Below are 26,260 nucleotides of genomic sequence, written 5' to 3'. Positions count from 1 at the left end.
TGCGAAAATATGGTATGGGATTCAAGCATTCTCATCAATTGCTTCCGGCAGTTAATCTCACAAAGAAAATGTGTATTGAAAAAGAATAGCTTATATGTTCTCTTAGTAGTCACTCTCAACTTGTAGTATGGGTCCAGTGCTTTCGCAATCTGAAACCTTGACTCTCACAAATTTGAATTATTTTCATAAGATTTTAGATAACGTCTAACTGGACATAGCAACCGAAGAAAAAAGAAGTGTAATCTAAAAAGGCTATTCCGAAATGGATTACAGCTTCAATGGCGGATGAAACACATGGATCACTCTGAGTTATTATACATACATTGCGATATTTAACAGTACTTGAAAATGGTGTCTCAGATGGTTCACGACTTCATTTCATCAAGTAATAAACTCAAAGCCAAAGCGGACTTAGCTCTGACCACCGCGCTCGGAGCTGAGGCTGTCATTCGCACTAGTGCCCCGGTTACCTGTTCCAGCCAAAATGGTAATGAATCAACAACTACTGAACCCGTTGAATGTTTGCACGTACAATCACAAGATGAACAGTAACTGAACATGAACATGCTTAAAAAAAGAGGATACCTGAGGTAGGTAGATAGCCAACGGTCTCGAGTCACTTATTTCCGAGAGCATACACCCAGCAAAGTATACTGCATTTGCTTGAATCAAAGGCCACGGGCTTTCGAAAGCCTGCAAAATGCCACTACCAGCAATCTGAGATCTATCTTGATGTTCCACGATAACCAGATAAGTAGGACACAAAATGAGAACTTCAGACATTCCACCATTTTACTCTTCCAAGATCGTGGAACCTGGCACGAAATCCCATTTCAAAAGCTTGCAACTTCGAGTCCCTAGGCACAAAAGACATAAAATACTTCGAGGTACGAAGGCTATCCAGCAGAAGCTGTTTGCTGTCACAGAGATTGACTTCTGCACACTTGCCTGCATAGCTGCAGTGACATAGGTGTCCACCCGGTCACCAAATTGTAGCACCAGATGCTTTGCGAATTCTCTAACAAACTCATCATACTCCAGCCTGTGTCAAGAACACAATCGTATAAGCCATACAAGCCAATTTTTCCAAGTTCGTTTTTTTCCAAACTCAGTTTAGGAAGACGTACATCTAAAATACAATATCCCAAACCAACATCCCAAAATGAAACATCAACAGCTACTTTCCATCTGGGAGCAGTTCATTTAACAAATAGGCTCATTGCACAATGATACGGGCTCTTCACATACTCTTCACTCTGAATGTAAGTTTGCAGATTAACCAATGCCCTTATATCTTGTGCGTGCAACAGAGGAGCGAGCCTTTTCAGAGTATCCTGCACTTCATGAACTTTTATTAGGATTGAAACAAAGAACAGATCCTTTCAAGACAATGGAACATAGGAAAATTAGTTCAACTTTGTTGAGTATTGCTCATTTTATGGTTAATCATCTCATGCCTAGAAACTGCTAGGACATATAAAACCAAAAATGAGTGTAAGTTCAAGGGAAAGCTGAGCCTACCTTACAAGCTTGGCACACAGAAGGAGCTTCATCATTTATGTGTAGTACTAGGCGTGGTAATGTTGCATGGACCTGCCATCACATATGATACATGATCCTTCTCTAAGTATCGTGCTTACTCCTAGAACACCGCATCCCTTACTCAGATCAACAATAAAATGCCGTCTACATCTCGAGTACACTTTCATTTCGTTAAACAGAACATGAAATTAACATGACACAAAACAATTTTCTGATGGACTAGAAATAATCGATAGAGGTGCATTCACCTGTTCCATGAAAGCCTCCAGCTGGACACCTACAGCATATCTGGTGAGGGAACCTAAAGCTGCAAATGCCGCTGCTCGTGTGTTCTCCTTTTGACGACCCTATAGTCCCACTCAAAAGTGAAGATGGAGGAGTTATTCAGGTTCACACTATTCTACACACATTGGTATGTTCTTCAGACACCAAAAACAAAAATTGAAAAGGACTCCCACAACTAAAGGAAAGTCGCATTATGGACCATTTTCAAGCTGAAAAGAAGAGTAGTATAGCAGCGCAACATCCAAATATGAAATTCTCAGGTAAGATTTGCACACTGCCTTCAAACAAGTTTGATATACTCTAAGAACGAACTAAGTGTAATCATTCAAGGTATCCAAGAATACTGAAATGAGAAGAGTCGGAACTTGTGAAGAAGCCAACATAAATTGACTAAACAATTTTAGATTTTTACATGCAAGGAAAGCAAGGTACGATAATTCCTCGAGTACATGGACCATGAAAGACCACTTGCATTAAGCGTAAAGGTTCCCTCAGCATATATGCTATCACTTGCCTGAAGGGATCGCAATCTAACACACAGATTAAGTAGCATTGGAGCCACAATCGCTTCTGGTACTACCTCAGCTTCAAAATCGAGGATCTGATCAACATTTATAAGAACATGATTATTCCTGCTTCTTTTAGATTACAAAATTAATAATAAAAAAGCTTGAAGTTGATATCAGAAACAAATCTGTAAAGAAGACATTACATTATGTAAGCATGATAACAATACTCTTATTTTGTTATCAATTTAGCATTACTGAAAGATACAAGACAGAGTAAATGGGTTGCTGGAAATCTCAGACAGCAAGGAAAACCTTTATTATTTACAGAAATTTTAACTGTGTAGCAACTCTGACATTAGAATTGAATGCATCGATCAAGACAGTACCTCTACGTCCAAAACAATCCCACGCATCAGTTCACCAGAATTGTAGACCCCTTTTGCAGATGATTAATTTGACAGAATATCACTTACTTTTCCAAGTCCCTGAACAGCCTCAAGTGCCACCTCTTCCTCTGCGTCTTCTATCAATGCCACAATCACGCTTAATATTTGTGATGCATACTTGGCCACTCCTAACTCTGGTATCTGCAAAAACATGAGATGTACAAAATGACATTTGAAGGTAAACAATGTAGCACGATTAGAAACAATCAACGTGACCAAAGCCAGCGATTCAATTAATACATCGTAGTGTTTACCGTGCCTCTGACTTCTAAAAAATCGCACATTCATATATGTTCAACAACTAGCTTCAACATCAGTTACCTGGACCAGTCCCTTCACACATAACCGGCGAACTGAAGGTGAATCGTCTCCAATGTGTGCACATAAAACTCCAACCAATTGTCCTAAGAGTACCTCATCCTCTTCACTGCAAGATACAAGGCAGAACTAGGTTACCATCGGCATTCGCAAAGACATATATTTCAGCATATTACTTAAAAAGGACTGTAATCTTCCATAAGTTTTCTTCACGTACCACTAGCATTTATCTTCCGAAAAAGGATCTAGTAAACAGTACCTGTGCTTAATGTAATCGGAAAGAGCAGCAGCAGCAGCAGCACGCTGGAAGTCACGAGTCCGCTTCAAGGCAGGCCAGATAATTGTGCAGATATTACTAACCTACAAAGACATCAAACAACGCATATATACGAAACTGTCAGTTGGTCAATAGACAGATATTCATTTTCAACATTAATTCGAAGGATGCTAACAAGTTGCATTCAACATAAAGAAGTGACCGTTGAAAATAAAATAACTACAGCCTGTCGCTAGTTATCTCATACAAAACAAAGCGCGAATTCTATAAATGGTCAAACTAGTTTTAGACATAATGATCATACTCTTGCCGAGAACGTAGTGATACTCCTTGCAATTCGTGGGAGTGTGAATAAAAAGAAAAACCAATACCTAAAGGTTAGGTGTTGAGGAGTTGAAGCCATTTCATAAGTCAACTATAGCCCTCCCCATCCATGCTTAGTCTAATGGCCTAAAATCCTAAACTCTAGCTTGGAACGAGCGGAATGAGAGAAGAATTAGATAAGAGAAACGCCATTCTTAACATTTCCACTTGTAGAAGATACAGAATGTCACAGCGAAAAGCCTCAAAGCAACCATATAACGACTGCACCTGTTGTGGTCTTGATTTTGCTGAGCATGCAGCAATTTCTTCAATAGCTTCTGTCCACCGGTCCCCAGATAGTCGGTGCTCCCCGTCTCTCATCAAAACCTGTCAATTGTCACTTTGTTACAAACTGAACAATATTTCAGTGAAGCCAAAGAAAGGAATTATGATAAGTAACAAATCAACTAAAACCCATAGTATACCTGAGACATTTCTTCATCCCCTACACACTCACAGAACGATTGGAAGGTTGGAATGACATCCCTGCACAAGTAAAACCTGGACTCAGAAATCACACAAGATAACAAGCTACAAGTAAGAAGTGAGCGTTTGAGAATCAAGGCAGTGGTTTCTTGGTGTGGTAATATCCACGAAAGTGACTGCTACATTCGGAATCGTAGCATTAAAATATTATAATCATGTCCTATATCTTACAAGTTTCCAGAGAATACATCAAAACTTTCATGTTAGTAAGTCACAATCAGCCATCTTAAATTTCCGATTTCGACCGCATGTTACACTTGTATTAGTCCTTACAAGCACTTGTATTACTCGAAGAGGTAAATATCATTATTAAGAACCCTGGGCACTAAATAGTGTTCATGCTCTGAAAGACATCTCGCAATGGAAAAAAACGCTTCCTGAGACATCACAATATAAATCCACTGTTCTATGCGACAAATCACAAAATCTTATTCTCTTGCAACCTTCTACCTTAGTGGTTGGGAATCAAGGCTAGCTGTTCCATGGCAACTCCCAATGCGCAGGATCAAAGCACAGAGTACGGCTGAATATTGTTGTTCAACAGCTTTCGTGGCGACCTCATTCCCGCTTCTGTAAACAATGATGAGGAATTTCCACCATGATATCAGTGAGGCAATTTGTTCCACCAGATAGAGTTTTCTAAGGAGATTATGATGTAATTGGAGGAAGAGTGTTACCGGAAGATACACCCAAGAGCCAGAGTAGCAGCTGCTGGAAGTTTATTCAAGGTATGCGGAAGCAGATTCTGAGAAGATTCTGAGTCAGCCTTATCAGCCTCATCTTCTCGGAACACAGGCACATCGTTGATGATGCTGACTACGTAGTTTAAAAATGGAAGGGATAGGTTACAGTGGTTTGCAAGAGCCTGCAGACCATGTCAAGTTTTAGACCATTTGAATGTGCTTATTAAAAGGAACAAGCAGAAAGATGAGAGATTGAATGTATGTATAAATACCATCTACAAAAAAATAATTACAATCATAAGATCTTTTGCTGCATTCGTAATACTTCACCGGATCTAAAGTGCTCAAGTCCTCTGTACACGTGATACATAAAAAGGAGATGTAGAAAACTCATAACTGGGAAGGATATGGAAGCAACTCCATAAGCCAGAAAACTCCAAAAACATGAATACAATCTGTATGAAAGTACCATTAAATAAAAGTGTTCACTCACCAAATATGCTTCTTGTACTGGCCAGGCTCCTTTCTGCTTAGTTCTTGAGGCATCCTTATCTGCTGCACCTAACACTTCGTTGAACACCACCCTTGCTTGCGGATGTTCAGCAAGACAGCACATCTGGAAATAACAAATAAGTGATTTAAGAGTACATAAACAATGAACCAGCTGATGCTATTTATGTCTTAGATCAGTAGACCATCACACTCAAGCACCTCGATGCACGTCAATAACAGACGATTCTATACTCAGCTGCTCATGATCTGAACAAACATGTCCAGCATACTCACTAAGGATCTAATCAATTGCTAGATGTACCTCGAATTCATAAAATGAAGAATGAGGAGGAGTTCACTATAAACTTAAAATAACAACGTAAGTGCGCAAAGTTTCTCATACCGCAGCTAGAACTTTTTGACGATTTATTTTTTCATGTAAATACGATGCCGCAGTAAAAAGAGCTTGAATTATTCTGCATATAAAAATCACCGCAACACGTAAGGTTAGCTGCACCTTATAAGTTGAACTTTGCAGATAAACTTGACAAGAAGCGCCAAACCCATGCATCATGAAATGATTGGATCTCAGAGCTTCCGCAAATCTCAAGTATAGAAGATTTTTATCACGGTAGACCAGATGTCAGAAAAGAATCCATATAATATTCCTCAAATGCGCACATCGACTAAGAGCGGACTCTTATATGAGCAAGACTTCAGCCATGGGTTCTTAAATATTTACCTCGATACATCGGCTTCCCCTATTTCAGCCCCTCTCCGAACAATGAGGTCTGTGACTGCAATAATAGATCCTTTTGCAGACTGAGGAACTTTGTCACAGATGGCTGGAACACACCCTTTCAATCCTGCCACGACCTAAATTGCCATAAATCCATCACCTGAGTACTCAACAAATGGAATAACCTATACATCTCTAAATGCTCTGAGTCTATTATTGCTAATTCAGACATCGAATGCACATGCAAGACATTAAGCCTTAACAATTTTCCACCTTACTGAAACAAAGAGGCACATAAATAAAATTACCTCGGGACGAACTAAATCATTTGCTAGACATAAAATTAGTTCGACGAAAAACGAGAAAACTAGCGAAACTCAAAACAAAAACCATCGTTACCTCTTGGGTAGTCAGCAAAACACCAACAGAGCTTAGTATTCCCTTCAAGACGCTCGTATCTTCAGTGGACGTTTCCTACAAAAAGGATGAACTCCAGTTAATGCGAAGCGAGCATAACCAAACCTACGACTACATTCCCTTCATTTGAATCAATTATGGTCCTGAACATTCCAATCACAGTACTACCTTAAATCATACTTTGGAGGCCATATGATGAAGATCAGCATTTTCTGTGACGTTAACAGTCTAATACTGAGGAAGATTGACAAGCGGCATGTGAAAAAAACCAAAAAAGAAAGAATGAAAAAGTGAACATTTATAGAGCTTCATCCGCTCTCACCAGGTAAAATTAACATATTAGCAGAAAAAAGAAAACGCACCCAGTTAGTGAGAGCAATAAGATCTTCCAAAGCAGAAACAGCAGCATATGAAGCTTGTCGATCCTCGGAACCTTCCGCGCCTACTGGCCTTGGAAGCAGTAGCGAGGTACTGAAAAGCAAGTCCAATATCTATATCGACACGGTGAAAGTTGTATGTTAAAATAATGCTTTCACCAAGAATTTACTTGTTAAGGTATAAGAGGCTACTAATGTTCTACTCTTTACACTAATGCAGTCAGGGAAGAGAAAAATTGAGCCAGAAATATAAAATAACTTGACCACAGACCTCAGTAGCCGTCTTTCTCACTTCACTGGATACATCTGAACAACGAGGCAGGTAAGCAATAATCCTTTCCCCGAGTTTCAATCCCTCCCTCGGAGGAAGTAGAGGGGCAGCTGTTTAATACGGTCCGTTAGAAAGTGGTTAGTAAGCTTGACAAAAAAAATATTATAACTAGCAGGTAACAACACTGAAGAATGCAGATGATATGATGTAGAATCAAATTATCCTATTGACCAAACTACCTTAAACAGAAAAGACGAGACAAACTCACTGTAGTAGCATTAAGTACTCAAACAGCTATGAACGTTACGTATGCTACCGAAAACCCATTGGGAAAGTTTGATCAACGACATTGAACTCAAGGACAACATCCGCTCAGAGTGTTAACGACGTCAGATCATAAAGCCTTGAAATTGGCCAACATGAGCACACTCACATATACCTGCAGAGCTGCTCTGGATACGCTCTGCAGTTGAGCGAAGATGCATGCAGTTACCAGCACAGTTGAAGGGACAGCTACCAGTTGTACAAAGAGCTCGAAATTGTTTCAGAAGTGCCAGAACTGTGTAAGAAGCCCTCTGCCGCTGATAATCTATAGGTGAAGCAACATACTGATCCAAATTCTTGAGTAGATGCTGAAGCTGGTCAGCCCTACTCTTTCCATCGTCTCCACTGACAGCAGCACAGAGTCAACACAGTAAGCAGACCAGAAAAAACAAAGCAGAGAGCGAAAAGGATTGTTGTAAACTATCAGTGACAGTTCTTGCTTCAAAAATAATCATAAATATATAAATCTTCATATCATTTCACCTGGTCAAGAGAATGGCACAAAGTAAGGTTGTCAGACTGGAAAGCAATGAACTTGTCACATCAACTGTTTCAGGTGGCAAGGTGAAGAAACCCAAGGTTGCCTAACAAGCAAGAACCGTTAAAAATCATTAGTATGATCGCAGAATCAAGAGTTGTGAGTGTTCTCAATGTCATTGCACAGAAGAAACATCTCTAATTGCGTCAGACAATTAGACTGAGGAGAAATAGAAGTTCATCAAGAAATACGTTCGGATTCACATTTCATTTGTTTTGATACAGAGATGAAAAAGTATGAACAGAAGAATCTTACGAAGGCACTTACTTGAAGAATACGATCTCTGGTAGTCATTGTGAGCTTCGGCTCAACGGAAACCAGAGTTGTGCATGCGTTTAATGCCAACTCCTGTAACATCGAATTAACGAGAGTCAATACCTTCTCCAGATGAAAATTCCCACAAACTACAATTTAGAGTAGATCCGCCATTTCTTCCAGCTCATTCCAATAGTTGTACTGTACTCAGGCCTAACCTGTGTACGCAAAAGTCCAGCATCCAACGACTTGGAAGTGCTCAGGACATAGCCTGCACCTTGATCGGCCATGAGAGCCATAGTGTAGTCCAGCATGGTGTCCCTTTTCTTCAAAGGGAAAAACGCCCCATTGGCAGCAGCCTTAAGGACCGCTTGGCCTGCAATTTGATCATCAAACTGTGAAGATACGTTTTTGAAGTACACTTCTGAAGAAAGGGCTGTTTAAAAACCACAAAAAACAAAAACAGAAAAAGAAAAAAGAAAGAAATACAAGAGTAAGTCGGTGCAAGTAAACCTAAAAGGCTTATTGCAGTTATGACCGCTTGTTTTGCTGCCGGAGATCTGACATTTAAAAATCCAGATAGCATATTTGTCCCCTGGTGAAAATGAGATCCATGCATTTGGCAAACAAACAAACAGATAGACAAATCAGAAACCAAAGTAGTAGTGCAATAAGACAGTAACACGACACCGAATTAGTCTCATTTCAGTAAAATGATGACGATGATGAAATGAAAACTGCAGATGAGTGAACAAGTTTCCTCTAACATCTCAGTACTGGGAAGCTACGATTCTTGTTATTGAGTCAAAAGGAACTTTCAGGTCGTGACATGAAATGAAATGAAAAAAAAGAAGATATATTAATCATAATCTGATGCAAACAACGAAAAGTGGATCGACATGCGTTTTAACTTATTTTCAGGGGCCACTGATTACTACACAACAGCCGACATGCAGGCACATGACTGACAGGTCAGAAGCTGGATGAAAACATGGTCCCAATCATTAAGACGCAAAACAGTTGCATGCTTCAGAAAAGAAAAGACCATCTTGTTGATGCCTACAGTCGTAAACTCCAGGCTAATTCAAAGCAAATAGGCAAAGTTGAGAAATCGAAGATGTCTCGAGTCAAACGTGAAGCCATCATCAGTTCAGTCGACATGTTTCTTACCACCAGAGTTTCAATGCGAGCTTCAATAGCAGCCGAAGGCGCGTAAGATGCCGCATATCCATACATAAGAGCGAGTGCAGCACATACGTCATCTACTTCGGTAGTGTTCCCCTGCGAAAATAGATAGGCGATAACTCTGAAACATAAAAGAAACAATCTCTTAGCATTTACTGCCACTAAAGAAAAGAAAATTAGGAGGATATCGTGAGAAGAGATTAACGAGTTTCGTAGTGCAAATTGAAGGCTTTGTAGGTGCAGCCAGATAGACCTGCGAATTCCCGTTTGATTTTGGCTTTCTAACACTCTCCTGAGTTTCTCGAGCACCGTATCTAAGTGGGAGGCAGCAACCTGCAGATTGACAGCACTAAGTTTAAAAAACCTAAAACTTTGTGGTTGGAAGTTGCTTTTATAAAATATAATTAATATAATTTCTAAGTTTCATCGATAGCATGCATTACAAGTTGGGACCTAATAAGTAAAGATCCCAAATGATTCATTAGGCTGAAAATTGTTAGGGCACCGCATTCATACTACATGAGTTCCTGTTCAACACCAACGCACTCCAGAAAACTGGAAAACGATATAATAATAATAATAATAATAATAATAATAATGATAATATTTTTTTAAAAAAATCGTTCAAGTCGAAAAGCTGAGTCGATACCAAGCCCATGCCCTTTGCAAGACCAAGTCGATTAACCTCGTCAGCAAGGTCGGCATGCTTGTACATTGCTGTGATTTTCTGCTGCACATAGCTCCTGTTGTTTACCTTCTGCAGTAACATCCCCATGCACCTGCAGTATACACCAAAAGCACAACAATCATGAAAACGTAAGAAATTTTTTATGATTGTAAATGCACGAATTAATAATTTCCTCAGTCTTTGTTCTTGCAAAATCATGTACTTCCGCATTAGCATAGAAAGCGTCGAAATCCATTACAAAATTGCTCACTTCGCGAACCAAAAACCGTCCGAAGTAGGAATTTAATCCTACGTCGGTTCAAAAAGACTTCAACATCCTTACAATAATCAAAAGAGTGCAGAGAAGATACAGCAGATATAAAAGACACAGGGTATTCCATAAATGTCTCCCTAATAGGTACGTGGGCTACAACCCTCGTGCAATAAATGTTCGACACAAACCTGTGCAGCAAGGCTGAATGCTGGTTGTCTCCCACATACAGATCGTAATGCTTGGTAAACGCGTTGCCCATAGATATTGTCCACTCTTGATCCCGAATAACATCAAGTGACTCTGACAGCAGCTGCAATTACCACGATCAAGGTGAAGCTTCGCAAAAGCATCAAAACAATAAAAAAAGATGAAGTGCAAGTGGATAATATATTAAGTCAGGAGTCTCATGGCGTTGTGTGCAAAATACATGTATGATCATGTCCTCCCAAATTGTCTGCTGCAAGGCATCTCCTCTCATATCATCAGCATCAGTAATATAAGTCCTTAATTTTGGAATCTGCAAGTTCACCCACCACCCTTCAGAATCGGAAATAATTTCCAACACACGTTTCGGTTACTCTCAGTATTCTAAACGAACAGTCTCAAGTAAGGCAAATTAGAAAAATGTACAAACCTCATCTTCCCAAAGGAGAACCACTGCTGGTGGGAAAAGTGGGCCAATATGATAAAGAACCTGCAATAAAACCATGAATGTAAGGTACATCTGACATAACCAGCTCCTGAAAAATTGAGAATACTTACGTCAAGAAGTTACTGATACAGTTTTGTTTAAGAATGGATAAGGTACCCACTGTCAAAATGCGGGACCCCAGCTGATCCCTTGCCATAGGATCTTGAAGAAGCACCAACAATCGAGCCAAAACTTCCTGCAAAGTTTTGTTTCATTTTAAAGCAACCACATCACAAGTATTGCAATTTTCGATCAAAGGAAATAAGAAACTTTGAAACTAAGACTACATAAAATAAAACAAAACAAAAATACTAGTCACAAACTGGTGAACGGAGAGCACCTCTGGCCGAGGAATATCTGCATGTAAAGTGTAATCTACATATATGCTTTCCGCACGTGCAAGTTTTCGGCGCGAGAGCTCTGAAATACACCTACACACCTAGGCAATTCAAGAACAGAAAGGTATATTCTGTAATCTTTAATCTTTAAGATCAATATATAGAGTTCAAAGATGACAACAATTGAGAAGAGAACAGTAACAGAAGCTACACACGAGCCCCAACCCCGCAGACATCATCATTGTGGAAACACGCGGAAATATAGATTAAGTCAAATACAGGAAGCGGCAGTGACTATCAAATAAGAATGAACAATATACCGTGGATGCAGCGCCCGTATACTTTTCCACTACTAGCATCTTCAGCAATAAAGGCCAAAGAACGACCTGCAACAGGAACACCAGGACAAGAAGGGAAAAAGGTAGCCAACATATTAAAGACAAAAAATAGGGCATAAATAACCAACTGCGTGACATGAGGAACAACGTCTCAAATTTTTGATGCGGCAAAATCTAAATCAATTAGAAAGGACTCACTCATTTCGACCGTCTTGTGTCATCCATTATTCAGAACCCGGATTATAAGCAAAAGAGAAAGTTTGAGAACTTGAATTAAAAGTCAAATGCCTTAACACAGGCATCCTGTTCTTTGTGCCTCAAAAAGCTGGCCAGAAAGGACCAACCTCCACGTTAGCGACAATGCCTGCGAGCAAGAGCAAGCTTTTCTCACTCACAGCTCGCAGTTCAGATGGTGAAACAGCTCCCACATTGATCTGTGCATCAGAAATTGACAAATCCTGAATATACATCGATAGATATTTGATAGACCTCTGCTGAGTCTCCATCTATTAACAAATACAACCCTTTACAAGTTCCGCTCAAAACCTTGGATGGATAAAAATCTACAGGTTTCATCACTTTTTCCAAACATAAAATCAATAATACTTTAATTAAAGATAGTAGAATCATACCAAAAAACGTATCAGTAAAGGTACAAAACAAAGAAAAAAGAAAGAGGAAATAAAAAAATATATAGTATAAGAGAAAAATCAAAAACAAAAAAAAACCTCGGTTTTATTGGGAGAAGCAAGCAGCATGCCCATGGCCTTCTCAATAGCTGCATGTTCCGCTTGTACTCGTTCAACCTCAGCATCCGATATAGCACACTGCTGCACTAAAAATTCAACATATGGTTCTCCAGTATCCTTCGTGAAAACCCCATGAGATGCCATCGATACAATGAGCTGAAATAGATTAAGATATATCAACAACTTGTTAGCTAAGAGATATAACAGAATAGTAATAGCTTGTTTCTTTATGAAGATGGAAATCGATAAATAAATGTGATATATCTTCGACTAACAATATTTAGGTACAATCGAAATCACTTGAGAACATCTACTTATCTTAATTAATCTAAATAATAAACGGCGATTATCCATATAAGATGATAACAAGAGCTCACAAATAAGGCCCTAATACCTCGGCAACTGCCTTTTTAGTATTGAGGTCTTTCTCCTGCAAAAGATCCCCCACCACCTCAACAAGCTCCACTTTCCTTGATGCCCATGGCTCAGACAACCTGTAAATAAATGGATCCCAGGTGCATCAATGCAACAAAATTGATGTAGGCATATCAGCAAAATTAGGCGACAGTGTTGAAAAAGAAAAGATTCAGAGTAACGAATTATCTTTAACTAGCAGAATGAAAGCCTGAAATATATTCCATAAATATAATACATACAATTGGTAACATAATGAGCAAACTCAAGAAAGCATAAATATATTAAAGTGAGCTAAAAAGCTCATGTAGGATTTCACATAATTGCACCTTGTTAGTAAATGCTTTATCACTGAGCAGGAACCGAGCCGTATGGGATCCTCTCTGGCTTTTAAACGCTGAAACAGACCACCCAAAGCAGTGTGTGACTTAGAAAGCTGATGACCTTAGGAGTAGTAATCAATCGTAGTTATCCAATAGGCTTATCCGCAAGAACAGTACCAAGAAAGTCAAACTTTACTTCGCGTGCCACCGATTCGTTGCAAAACAGTCCTATCAGCCTCATGTACAGTTTCACTTAATAGTACAGTAAAAGGGTCTAGAAGAGAGAAACGTACGTGCAATAGGAAAGTGTACATTTCCTCTGGATAAACAGCACCAATTATTACAAAGCAGTGCAAAACTTCGTTGAAGCTCTACAAGAACCAGAAAGGAGCACTCCAACGCATTAATTGCAGCTCATCAATTTCAGCCAATTTACCCAACTCAAATCTTTGAATCGTCCTATCAGCAATTTCAGAAGACAATCAACTCTGAAGATTGTAGATACGCATAAGAAAATGATTGTACATACAACATGAACACTATCCTCCAAATAGAATTCACGGCCACCCATCACAAATTATATGAAGTACAAATCACCTTCAAGTATGAGCTAAGTTCATCTCCACTTCCTTTGCTTGTAGAAAAATATGCCACTGGGAGTAATACATTCAACGTGGCCAACAAGGCCTGATCAAATATGCACGTATCCAATAGTATAAGGTTAGACAAACATATAATCTTATTCTTTCTTCTTTTTTCCCTTACTGAACTGTGCTGTAACAAATATCAACTTAGAAAGAATCTTCATCCATAAAGTGCAGACCGCGACCACCAGAGCTGACATCCGGAGAGCTCAGTGAATCATACGCATCATGCGCTACCTAAAAGAACAATTGTGAATACCAAACCTGCTAGTAGTCAATAATTTGTAGAACAGTTAGGAATTAGAGGAGCAGTTCGGCAAAAATTGCCAGCCTTAGATTGATAGATAAAAAGTACAAAAGTACCTGAAAATCGACCAATGGAGAACCATAATTCAATAATACTGCATTCAGAACCATATGGAGACTATGTGCAGCTGGAAGCGGATCCTCCTTTTCCTTCTTGTAGCTGCCAACAGCAATGTTGAAGATGTCAACAGGGATAACGACTTACAATGTAAAGGTGACCCCAACTAGCTGGAAACACAGGGAGAAGAACAGTGTAATTTTAATTCCATGAGTCGGATACTAACATTGTTTAACAATGATTAACAAAGGTAGGTGGCTAACACTTAAGCGGACCAACCACGCACATGATGCTGAGCCAGTAACTGTAAAAGTACACCTCACTTCTTCTAACCATTCAGCATGAATTATTCTATGAGGTTAGAACTTAAATAACGGATACGTACACGGCTAATATAGCGGGGAGGAGTCTAGGAAGAGCCAACGTCAGTTGTGGTTTGCTCATCAAACCCACCAGTTCACCCAAGGCTTCTGCCGTTGCAGAGCGCACCTGGATCCAGGAACAACATCGTTATTCTTCAACACTAAATAAGCTTTCTAGTTTCAAAATATTGAAGTGAACATGGGAAGGTTACTCCTGATAACGCGTATCCTCTCAAGCCAGAGCTTTATTAAAGGAAGCTAAAGCAAGAAATGTTCATTAGCTATGATACAAATAGGAACCCTTCATGATGCAATAGAAAAACCAAGTAGTATCCTCTGAAGTGATGCAGGGACGAAGATGTAATCAGCACTGCAACACTCAATTCAGTGCTTCACAGCGCTTGCAGCTGGTTGGGGAGTAGACTTACCTTCCTATCTCGAGAAAGCACCCACGAATTGAGAAAAAGTTCAAATGCTGAGTGCAGAAGTGCTCTGCACAGGGGCAAATTCCACAAGTATACTGATTAGTATTGTCCTTACGCATAGCATGTGTCCGAAAGGCATGATGGAAAGAAATTCATCTGGAACTCCATCACTAGTTCTGAGGTAAAAACTTACATTACATAGATAGAGTCCAAGTTATGTTCTGCACTCTAATACTGGCCTAACCCGCAAAATTATATTTCCTACAAAACATCAGACCTTGTGACATGTTTTTATTGTTGAAAGCAAGGGAATGATCAGAACCACTTACTGCAGGTCACTTCCCAACGGAGTGGGTGTACGGGAGGCTTCTTGATGCTGAGAAACAGCTTCACACCAAGATGTCATGGCTGCAGTAGCATCATATTGCATTTTTCTGTCAAACATACCATTCTTTGATATGTATACAAACTAGAGCTCGTATCGAATTCATCTCTCCAAGTCAGCGCAAATCATCCTCGTAACTTTTCTGAAATGAAAGACTTGAGCATCCAAACACGATGCACGAACACTTGAAACGCAGATTCCTATGGAGGCATAGCAAGGTGGTAGATTGGCTAATATACCAAATAAAGAAACCTCTTAAGAAAAGAATATGGTGAATTGTTCACCAGATAGCTACTAGCAAATGATGGGGGAGGTGCAGGGAATAAATAAAAATGAAAATGCTAGAACTCCTCACCTTTTGCAAAGATATTTCTTTGCGAATCTTTAACACTGCCTAAGAGAGGTAGCACCCGTGAGAGTACATTCTTCAATCGTGGAGCAAACTGCAAAGCTTTCATTTAAAACAATGCAAACTGTCAGAATTGACAAACCAGCAATCATAATCAAGACTGTTGCAATTGTGAAGGCACAAGGAAACACGTCATGTACAGACTTGAGTACTGAATCAGCAAGGAAGTTTATGGTTAAAATTCTAAGAAATTGAAAATTAAAAATTGGGGTTCAATACTCTAAAATATGCAGCCTCAGGTCACGGACAGGTCATTCTCAGCCATCAGCCCTTGAACTATGTCGAATCATTAGTGGAAAACTTTACACAAACCACCGTTTGCACAAATATATTTTTTCCAGATGGTCAGAGATACGGAAATATTGAAAATGAGGAGAGAATCTCATGGCCAGCAGATAAATTTCATTTCGAGGAGCACTAATAGAGATTCAGACCGATTAAGACAATACATAGAAAACAACCAACCATGTAATTTGGCAAACTCCGACAGCGTCTGAACGAGGGCGACAACAGGAACTGAAGGTCCTCCCAACTGATTAAAAATTTCGTCCATCATCTGTATAATGAAGCAAGGACTAATGAAAATACGAAAAAGAAACAAGAACTTTCGGAGAAAATAAAGAATTCAACCTACATAATCAAATGTCCCATGACAAAGATCGGAAACACTAGCAATACCATATCGGGGAATCTAGACCCAAGTGCCACAAGAAGACTTGAAGCAGAGTGCAGCCAATCCGGGTTCATCTCCTGCTCACACCAAATACAAACTTGTGAAAGACATGTGATTGTGAAGGTCTAAAGATTGAAGGCGTCAGGAGCACTTTCACAGTCCATGGGCTTTGCGCGAAGCTATTTAATCTTTCACAGATGCCAAAGCATATTGAAAGTACCTTGTTCATAGAAAGGTCTGCCATAGCAAGTTTCGTGACTTTACGCATAAACGCGGCATCGACTTCTTCGTCTCTCATTTCACGCACTGTGTGTGCCATGATGAGAAGCAAACCAGCGCGGTAATTGCCCAGCTGAACACTTCGCTGTATGATGCACACCGCATAGTATTTGATCAACGAGTTCTCGAGTGACGAAAGAGAAAACCATCAAAATAATAATTCGATTAAACCTGAAATCAAGTAATGATCGACATACAACTCCTGGTTCGGTTGCAGATGGTGTTCGCTAGCAATGACACAACATGAAAGCATCAGTAATACTTACCTTTGTAACCTTCTCATAAACCACCAGGTGATTTTGTAGAAAGACACCAGATGCATGGATTTTGTAACAATATGCATTCTGAGAACAGGAAAAGTGGTTAGAGACTCGTGGAAAGCAATACCTTCTTGGACCCTCGAAGACTTGCAGCGCAGCAGTCGAGGACTGTTGTAGCATTCCTGCAGTCACGCACAACCCTTATCCATCAACCACATCGCACTCATGCTGTAGGCTATCACCTGAGATTGATGATATTCCCTGATTCACAAGGGTTGAAAAGGATTTAAGTAGCATGCTGCGTGGTTCCATACAAATATATGATTGCAGGGAAAGAGACATACTGTCGGGCATTTTGGCGCAAGGCAGCTGCAGCGGCATCTTGAACAGTAGATGAGTTATCTCCCACAGCTCCCACCAGCACTCGTATCACCGCTAGAAGATGGAAACAGAGAAATGAAAGAAGATTTAATTTTGTTGGGTCATCTGAGGGAAGAAGCATATGCAACAATGAGCTCAAGGATTAAATGGTGAAAAGACAGTTGGTGTGATGACAACCTGTTCGAGGAGAGATTGAAGTTCCCTCAATAGCCATGGCCATGACTGGATTGGTCTACAGGAGCACCCGAGTTAACGAAGAAGAAGCAGAAGAAGAAGAAGAAGAAGAAGAAGAAGAGCGCAACATGGATGAAGAGGAGTAGGAGAACGCAAAGAATGAGAATGGGCAGCGACGATCGACCAATTGAGAAACGGGAGAGGAAACCAAGAGGGCGCAAAGTAGAAATTCCATGCGCTAGAGAAGAGGAATTTTTGTTAAGTGTAATCACAGAATTGCATGGAGAAAGGGGAAGAGATGGGGGGAGAGCGGCGTAGAAGAGAGAATGGAGGAACAGCGAGTGAAGGGATCCACGCGGCCTGCCTGCCTGCCTGCCTGGGTGTGAGTGTGTGAGTGAGTGTGTGTATGTGTGATTGTGAGTGTCTGTTGGGGCTGGATTGCCGGGCGTGGCGATGGTGCGCCACCATTTGAGAGAACGAGAGACCAAAAGAACAACAAAATCGAGTCCAGCCAGGCAAAAGGGAAGGGAAGGGGCGGGAACAGGAGCAGAGAGCAGAGCAGGAGCAGAGCAGGGCATCCCCACTCCTCTCGACCCCCTTTCACACCGCACCCCGCATTCCCATGCCCTACCGCTTCTCCGGAGCATTTTTATGCCACGTCAGTCGCGAACCGGATTGGTGACCTCGCATGAATTGCAACTTGGCAGGTATTCCGTTTTCACCTCTCATACATGATGGATTTCTTTTTTGAAAGCAATAATTTCAATCATTAAATAATTTAAAAAATAAAATCTGTATAGTCATTCTTTCAACTCAAAAAGTAAAAAAGATTCATGTAATGCTACATATACAAATTTTAAAATTTGATAATGAAAAAGATGTTTTGTGAATTAGCTTGAAAGATTTTTCTGTATATTTTTTTTATAGTCACGTGACATATTTAAGGATACTTATGAATCCAAGCCCACATTTAAAAAGCATCCTTTATATTGTATGAAAAAATAAAATCATTGTGATTTATTTATTTCTATTTTATTCATATTTTATTTAAGTCACTTGGTTGTTCATTACAATGTCTGATTTTGCAATCATGTGCACTAATGACACAGTTCAGGAGTTTTCAAAATACTTAAGAATTAGAAAATGGATGTATTTTAAAGAGCTTTTCAAATAATTATTAAGTTTGATTACTTGGTTTCATACACATGCACATCTTTTAACTTTTATGAAAGTGTGAAACCCCTTGCTTTTTTACCAGTCTTATGAAAAAAAAACTCACACACAACTACAACCATATCAACTAAAGAATGGTTACTTAGAGATCACACAAGCACTTACAACTACTAGACAATTTTCATGTGTTCAAAGCTATCACCCAAAGTTGAGGTGGGTACCCATGCCATGCAGAAAAAATGGTTTAAAAACCACGCCCTACTATTTTCTGAGGGAAAAGTGGCTGAAGAGAGCCACGTTGGCAGCACCAAAGGAGGGAGATACACGTGTCGATGACGCGAACCCATGAAGGGGGAGGAAGAATGGCTGCAGCCTCCAAGTCCTACTTCGAGCTCCGACAATGCTCCCCCAAGCTCAGGCCCCTGTCGCAGTGCGGCTGGCTGGCTTCGCACCATGAATGCAAGCCAATGTCGCGTTCCAACGGGATAGAGCAATGCTGAGGATCAGGAATTGGAGGAGGAGGAGGAAGAAGAAGCGGAAGCAGCAGCAGAAGGGACAGTATAGTCGCAGTAGTAGTAGTAGAAGAAGAAGAAGAAGAAGAAGAAGGGAGGAGGATTTTTGGTTGGTAGACTCAGTTTCTTGTCTGCCCCTTCTACTACTACGACTACGATGCCTGGGCTTTGATCGCCAACTTCCCTTTCATGGAATGTGTGCGTGCTGGTGCATGGTCTCCTCCCGCTTACACTCCTCGTGACTCACTTCTCTTATCATCCAGGTTTGGCTGGTAGGCCCTGCAGTTGAGGCGAGCGCATCTTCATTGTTACCACTGCTTGTAAGTCAGTTGAACCTCCCTGGTGCTCTTCTCCCTTGCCCTTCTGTTCTTCTTTGTTTTCGTTTCTGTTTGTTTGTTTGTTTGTTTGTTTTTTTTTTCTCTCCCATTTTGCTATAGCTATCAATTGCCGTCCCTTTCCGTTCTCCTTGCGTCGATCAACCCTGTTCCTGCTTCTCCTGCATTCCCTTTCAATTTGTTGTGATTCTTCTCTTCCGTCTCTCCCTTGCTCGGTCTCTCTACATGCATTCCCTTTACAATTTTTTTCGTCAAACTTGCTCTTCTCATCCACTTCATGCGTTGAATTAGACTGCATCTCATTGATGGCTTGCGTCTGACATACTTAGGATTCTTCGCTGCTCACCTCTTAGCGTAGCTCACACTTCCTTCTATTCCAATTAGGGATCGCCTTTTACCCTTCGAACCTTGTCTAGGCCATGAGGACAGGATGTTACTCCTATTCCGATCTTGTAGCTATGGCAGAGGACGGGAAGGACATGATGCTTCAGATTTTGTACAGGGGGTCACGCCCTTCCCCTTGTCTAAAGTTCTCTTACTCCTCTTGAAGCAGTCGCATTTGGAAAGCGTTCTGTTACAGACAGCGTTGAGCAATTTGAATAAACAAAATCAAACCGAAGATAGCATCAAGAAAGCAGTGCATCCTCCTGAGCCTCTGGCATTTGACCATTCGAATCTTTTTTTCACGGATCGATTGTAAACAGCAGGGAGGCTGTGGATGAATCTTAGAGCCTTGCCACGGAGAACATTGATGACAACGGTTCTCTCCTACCTGCAGAGCACGCTCCTTCGAATGATCTCAATTCTGGTGTTGCGGGCACAGGGTATCTCTATGAAAATAAGAGTGGATGAGAAAATTGCACTGGTTAAGGCCTGACTGTTTTACAAGGAGCTGACAGTGAGCAATGGAATCTAAAAACATTTGAGCATGTAGGCAGCCAAGATAACCATAAGAATACATCGAGGACAGTGTCTGGGGCTGATCTGTTGGAGGCACCTCTGTTCAACGATGAAATAGTTGAGATTTGTGTGGTTGATGGGGTAGGTAGTGATGTTGAACAGACAACATCCCAATGCAATGGTGACAATGCGTCTTCTAGAACTTTGAAGCCGGCACATTTGGGCGATTCGGACAGGTATGTTGTCCATTGGATGATGAAGTTTCTAATGCTGCCTATTCAGTTAACCATGCCCTTGTTAGTAAGCGCAGTCAATGTTGATGTTGCTGGTAAATCTATGTCCTTCTCACATGCACTGAAACGTGTTTTTCTTTGCGAATCGATCTCTCTTTAGATCACCTGTGATGCTTCAAGTTACTGTGGAAACCTAAAATATTGGGCGGCAATGCCATGAAGAATGAACTTGTTGGGTACCGAATCAAGTCCTCTGCTTTTTGACTTGTGTTCACTTGCTCGCTCGTTTTCATTGTCATTGTGTTGCAGTCGTATGTCATGAACATGCAGTCCTCTCTTGGAGCTTTATATCAACTAGTTTGGTCATGTAGAGAATTGATGGACTCTGGAGTCATTGAATGCTAGTTAATCGTTGACTTCATCTTGTTGTTTTCCATGTTGTGCATCTGTTATCTCTTCATCTGCACTTGATTATGTGGTGGTTATTTTATAAAGTACGAGTGCAATCCTCGTCATGTGCAGGAATGACGTTCTGAGTCACAGGTCATCTACCAGTGGCGCAAACATAGTTGGAGACATCCTGTATGATAATGCTGTTGAGGATGAAGGACACTCCCGACAACTTATTCTTGCTTTTGCAGCTAAGCGGTATGCAATGGTTACTTTCTAAAAAAATCAGCTTTAATTCTAGATTATGTAGTAGAATTGGGAAGGCAAAATCAAAACCCCATGACACGTATCTACGCAACTTTAGTTCGGAAGGGAGAAAATCGTGCACATTTTTGCAGTTGGGTGCAAGTCAAGTTTTGAAAGATCTGTAAGATTTCAGGTAACTCTCATCAGGCTGTTGTGTACACTTGAATCTGGATGTGTCTGACGAATCCACATCTTCCTTCACAGGTATGCAGTGGACGTGGAGAAAAATCCAGAGAACCATGATGCTCTGTACAACTGGGCACTGGTTCTTCAGGTGTGTTCTCTGGTCATATGTACTCGCAAGTTGCTTGTGAGCAGGTGATATGTCATGCAAGCTATTTCTTCAATGTTTCATATTTTCAATTTTTTTTGTTTTTTTTGTTTTTGTTTTATTTCTCCCTTAATTTGAGATTGTCATCTGTGCCGCTTTCACTCATGATCAAATACCCCCTTTTGGCAGGAAAGTGCAGACAATGCAGGACCAGAGGTGGGTTCTCCAGAAAAGGATGCACTGCTTGAGGACGCATGCAAGAAATATCAGACTGCTGTTCAACTTTGTCCTACTCTACACGAGGTGCTACTTGGTCGATTAATGACTTGACATGCTGCCACTTCTACCATCCTGGTCTTGTATAAATTGCGCACCAGTCTTTCTGATCAACCCTGTAATCAACGATGTTGGTTATTGTCTCTATTGGCGAGGATCAAGTCTTTTTGTTTCTAAACTTAAGTAACGTGTGTTCTATTTTAGTGTTCTATTTTAGTGTTCTATTTGAGATACAGCCTAACATCTTGTTCGTTTTGAAGGCGTGTGACAGATACGACCGGGCTGTGCAACTGAACTGGAACAGTCCTCAGGTATTTGCGGCCAATCTACTGCATCCTACTCTTTAACGACCTTTGCCTTTGACCCCCGAGACGTTTGAGTTTATAACTATTTATCTTTGGTCTACGAGAGATTTGTCGGATGCTCTCAAGTACACCCATCCGCAGGTTTTGATAGAAAACTGCCTGATGCTTCCTCCCTACATTCGTGCCAAATGTATGGACACTTAACAGGACTTTGTTGTTCTTTCTTTGGCAAAGAAGTATTGTGCACCAGCTAGAAGCAATCTATGTTCTTCATTATCTACTTGTGGAGTTATTAAATCAGTATGATCATCTCTTGTATGACCAACACTCTGGTTCTTCTTGGCAGGCATTGAACAACTGGGGTCTTGCACTGCAGGTTATATTTTTTATTTAATAACAATTTATCAAATTTTTGAAATTTAGAAGAACAGCATTTTGCAATTACGCGGCTGCTTTGTGAATTGTTTAAATCCCAGAAATGGTTGTTAGCAATTTTTTTATTCTAATCCTTAATTGGGGTTTTCTCGCTGGTGTTCAAATGTTGACTTTGGAATCGCAGGAACTTGGAGCCATTGTTGCATTGAAAGAGGAACGTGCTATAATCAAGATGGCAATAAGAAAAGTACAGTTTGCCAATGCCTCCCCAAATTTGAACTCCTGGTTTTGAAATGCCAACACAGAGATGTTTTCTTTTGATCTCAAATTTGATAGCTTCCGCAAATTGTTGAATTATTCATTTTCGCCAGTTTCGTGCTGCTATTCGACTCCGCTTCGACTTTCATCGTGCTGTTTACAACTTGGGAACCGTGCTGGTAAGTTTGCAAATTTTTTTTGATATAATTTCTTCTTTTCTACTCGTTTCCTTATAAATGTCTCATTAAGTCAGAGGTCAACCCCAGCGTTAGTACGAACCAATTCTTGATCCTTCTTGAAGGGACGGTGCTTTCTTGTAAACAGTGATCATTGTCGATATATAGGCGTTTAATTCTTTTAAGGACGAGGAGGGTTTTTGGTTCCATCTATATTTTGGTGTGTTGTTCATGTGGTGCATCCTTCCTCAACAGTATGGTCTGGGAGAAAATATTGCAAGGACTGGAAGAAAACTCACAGAAAAAGAGCTTACACCACATCATGTGCCATCTACATAGCTTCTGCACATGCGCTGAAGCCTGATTATCCAGTAGGAGCCTAATCTTTTCACTACCAATTTAAAAGTATTTCACTCTTTTTTTCTTTAATTTTAATTTAATTTTAATTTAATTTAATTTAATTTTTCTTTAAGGGCTAATATTCTTTCCTTCAAACATTTGGCTTCATCGAATATACGGATTTTTGTGGTTAAGTCACTATAGTTTTTCGGTGGATGTAGTGAATGCATGATTCTATAACTAAAATGTAACATGGCTCAAGAAAGAATCAATTCTGAAATACTTATATTTGGAAATGGTCTTTTATTTGGAGTCTCTGTTTACTTGTTGGGAATAGAGTAGATACGTTGGTATGCATCAATAGCCTGTTCACTTATGTTAGACTTGCTTAAGTACCATCGCTTGACTATTAAGCTTGAATCTGGATTTTAACTCACAGTTGAAATATATGTTTGGAAAGTGTAGGTGTATAGAGGTGGTCTACGGCGGGTGCGGAATTTCGTAAGAACTCTCAACTTGCTTTTGGTTTCATATGGAGGCGTTTCGTGTTGTATGCATTTTTCAGTCAGTCTATAATTGTGTTTCAAATATTTGTTTTTACAGTTGCCCCTGCCTTACCTTCGAGCCGGATGGTTGACGATTCCTCCTTTTGGGGACCCTCTGGCTCCACATAATGACTGGTTGCGATTGTGGTTTGTTCTCGACCATGAGGCACTTTATGGGGTAACTCACTTCATCATACGCATGTAAATTTTTTCTGGACTTGCGAGATTCTTAGTGTTTGAGTTCATTTATGTTTTTTATGTATTACTTTCCCTGAATTCTATCATTAATAATCAATCATTGCTAATTATCCAGCAATGAGTTTTTCCATGGGGTTAAGGGTTTGGCGGGGGTCTCTTTGTACAGATGGAGAAAGTTGACCGAAAGTCCCTTGCACATAGCTACTCGAGACACTCTAGCACTCTTACCTCAGAAATTAATGCAAGTAGCAGTATTGCTCCAAAGTCATCGGTTTTAAGAATCGCAATGGAAGATATTTTAGGTCTAGCCCCAACAGCAGATTTCAGCCTCCCGCCTGGAGGAAGTTTTTGCATTGATACTGACGCTGGTGAACAATATCTGGTTCGTCTCCTACGATTCTTCCACTTCTGTTATGACCTTGTCCACTATTTGATGATGGATTGTGTGCTTGTCTTAACCCCTTATCTACACCTTATTCTTTTTTATCTTATCGAAGGCCATATTCCGACATGATGATAATGTATGTTAAATGTTTCAGGGAGGCTATAGTGTAGAAATATGTTTCTAACTATTGTGTCGCCTCCATGTCGTTTTCCCATTGTACATAAATAAAAATATGCAAAAGTATTCTTTTCTGATCTTCATGTAATTTTTGTGTAATTTTTAGGATGTGCTGCTTGTTTTCGCACTACCCATCCCTATGCAATCTCTTCGTTTGCTTCTAAGTTGACTTTCTCGAGCTGTATGGATTCACTCGTTATTGTTACATACACAAGTAGTTTCAATCCACATATTGTGTGAAATTTGTCATTTTACCTTAGATCATCACGAACGGATTCTTGCGAGGGGTGTTGGTGTGCAGATTGCAGATACCTGGGATAGCATGGATGCATGGGTAGACGCCGTTCGGCTTGTATACACCATTTACGCTAAAGGCAAAAGGGATGTCCTTGCTAATGTGCTAGTAGTCTGACCAAGAGTAATAGCGATCAGTAGTAGTGCTGTGGAGTATCTCCGTTACTGCAAAGTTAGCACTGCAGGTGCTCATATTGTCTAGACTGGTAACTCGGGGTCACTGTTTTTGCCTAGAATTTGGCTGTAGTTAACCATGCTGAATTAATAAAATTTTGTTCTTCGATATTATTTATCTCTCCGTTTACATGACTTTCACACTGAGCCTTCATTTTATTTGATTTTACTTGTTCCCCACAGATTGCATGGACGCATCCACTATTACAGGTTTTTTACTTGATTTTCTATTTTTGAATATGCTATTTAAAAATTTAATGTATTATTTTGAGTGACAAAGTATACAAGTATAAAAATTTATGAATAGTGATTTTGAATGTTGAAGAGTATTTATTTAATCATTTTTTTTATAATTATTAGCTAAATCTATTTTGTAGTTTCTATCAAGATTGAAGAAATTTATAGTTTTAATATGCCATAGAAAAAAATGTTATTTATTTGTTTCTTCACATATTTATTACCAAATATTATATATATTTTTTGTTTTAGGTGGATTTCCATTTTTTTTTAAGAAGCATTTTTTTCCCTTTAGATTTCAGAAGCTGTACAAGAAATTATTATCATCATTTTGTATTTGCATAAATGTCTTTAGGTGCCTTACTTGTCATTATTTTATTTTATTTTATTTAAATATTATAATATAAATTTTATTAGATACTAAATTTAGTACTAAATATGTAATAGATAAAAATATTAAGCTTAGATGTATTTTTAGATTTTAGAAAACTAATGATTCAAATTATTTTGATTTTATATTAAATATAAAAAATTAAATATAAATTATATGAAACTTAAAAGTAATAAATTAGTTAGATTTATGTATTTAAAATAAAATATACTATAATTAGATTATAAATATTATGAAAGCATAAAATTTTATTAAGGCATTTAAGAATTTACTAAAATCAAGTTTTGAAACTATAGCTAAATAAATAAATAAATAAATAAATAAATAATATAAAAAATATTAATAACTAACTA

The 26,260-nt window shown here is 39.5% G+C and overlaps 2 protein-coding genes across 13 annotated transcripts; one reads left to right on the top strand and one right to left on the bottom strand.

Annotated features, from left to right (window-relative positions):
- Positions 1-51: 51 nt before the first annotated feature.
- On the bottom strand, positions 52-18,131 carry LOC112279115 (protein SHOOT GRAVITROPISM 6). Of its 2 annotated transcripts, none has more exons than XM_024513245.3 (51): positions 17,661-18,131; positions 17,447-17,537; positions 17,230-17,284; positions 16,784-16,927; positions 16,569-16,640; positions 16,356-16,446; positions 15,837-15,932; positions 15,426-15,504; positions 15,100-15,163; positions 14,695-14,798; positions 14,309-14,411; positions 13,899-13,988; positions 13,595-13,672; positions 13,308-13,375; positions 12,959-13,058; positions 12,544-12,720; positions 12,160-12,249; positions 11,798-11,863; positions 11,480-11,578; positions 11,261-11,335; positions 11,083-11,142; positions 10,876-10,965; positions 10,637-10,758; positions 10,157-10,286; positions 9,761-9,840; positions 9,493-9,628; positions 8,836-8,917; positions 8,541-8,698; positions 8,335-8,415; positions 8,013-8,113; positions 7,639-7,874; positions 7,206-7,315; positions 6,920-7,048; positions 6,540-6,614; positions 6,144-6,277; positions 5,805-5,877; positions 5,403-5,525; positions 4,904-5,091; positions 4,677-4,796; positions 4,166-4,226; positions 3,969-4,067; positions 3,360-3,460; positions 3,104-3,209; positions 2,810-2,923; positions 2,342-2,428; positions 1,791-1,889; positions 1,522-1,593; positions 1,249-1,334; positions 949-1,042; positions 586-693; positions 52-470 (listed from the first exon to the last, which is right to left on the bottom strand). In XM_024513245.3, exons 1-51 carry the CDS (start codon positions 17,701-17,703, stop codon positions 366-368), a joined length of 5,145 nt encoding a protein of 1,714 aa, XP_024369013.1. In that variant the 5' UTR covers positions 17,704-18,131; the 3' UTR covers positions 52-365. The 2 variants fall into 2 exon arrangements, with proteins under 2 accessions (XP_024369013.1, XP_024369014.1); XM_024513246.3 differs by having other exon boundaries at positions 7,645-7,874.
- A 944-nt stretch (positions 18,132-19,075) lies between these two features.
- Positions 19,076-25,397, top strand: LOC112273108 (protein HLB1). Of its 11 annotated transcripts, none has more exons than XM_090247540.1 (15): positions 19,080-19,451; positions 19,606-19,662; positions 20,727-20,813; positions 20,971-21,046; positions 21,333-21,458; positions 21,711-21,780; positions 21,967-22,080; positions 22,325-22,364; positions 22,705-22,734; positions 22,918-22,980; positions 23,105-23,170; positions 23,423-23,538; positions 23,972-24,007; positions 24,110-24,229; positions 24,416-25,397. In XM_090247540.1, exons 4-15 carry the CDS (start codon positions 21,027-21,029, stop codon positions 24,761-24,763), a joined length of 1,149 nt encoding a protein of 382 aa, XP_090103666.1. In that variant the 5' UTR covers positions 19,080-19,451; positions 19,606-19,662; positions 20,727-20,813; positions 20,971-21,026; the 3' UTR covers positions 24,764-25,397. The 11 variants fall into 11 exon arrangements, with proteins under 11 accessions (XP_090103674.1, XP_090103666.1, XP_090103663.1 ...); XM_090247537.1 differs by having other exon boundaries at positions 20,723-20,813; XM_090247532.1 differs by having other exon boundaries at positions 20,231-20,813.
- Positions 25,398-26,260: the final 863 nt, after the last annotated feature.

Source organism: Physcomitrium patens, chromosome 2, assembly GCF_059467195.1.
Source record: "Physcomitrium patens ecotype Gransden chromosome 2, ASM5946719v1, whole genome shotgun sequence".
In the NCBI taxonomy this organism is placed as follows: Eukaryota; Viridiplantae; Streptophyta; class Bryopsida; order Funariales; family Funariaceae; genus Physcomitrium; species Physcomitrium patens.
The sequence above is the reverse complement of the archived record's forward strand: the minus strand, read 5'-3'. Positions and strand labels throughout refer to the sequence as shown.

Excerpts from the sequence above, each read along its gene's own strand:
- LOC112273108 (XM_090247540.1), top strand. The coding sequence starts at position 21,027 with ATGAAGAATGAACTTGTTGG. Across the intron at positions 22,981-23,104 it reads TCAAGATGGCAATAAGAAAA|TTTCGTGCTGCTATTCGACT; the intron begins GTACAGTTTGCC and ends CATTTTCGCCAG. Across the intron at positions 23,171-23,422 it reads ACAACTTGGGAACCGTGCTG|TATGGTCTGGGAGAAAATAT; the intron begins GTAAGTTTGCAA and ends CTTCCTCAACAG.
- LOC112279115 (XM_024513245.3), bottom strand. The coding sequence starts at position 17,703 with ATGGCCATGGCTATTGAGGGAACTTCAATCTCTCCTCGAACAG. Across the intron at positions 5,878-6,143 it reads GGGGAAGCCGATGTATCGAG|AATAATTCAAGCTCTTTTTA; the intron begins GTAAATATTTAA and ends TTTTATATGCAG. Across the intron at positions 4,227-4,676 it reads CTTGATTCCCAACCACTAAG|GGATGTCATTCCAACCTTCC; the intron begins GTAGAAGGTTGC and ends TTACTTGTGCAG.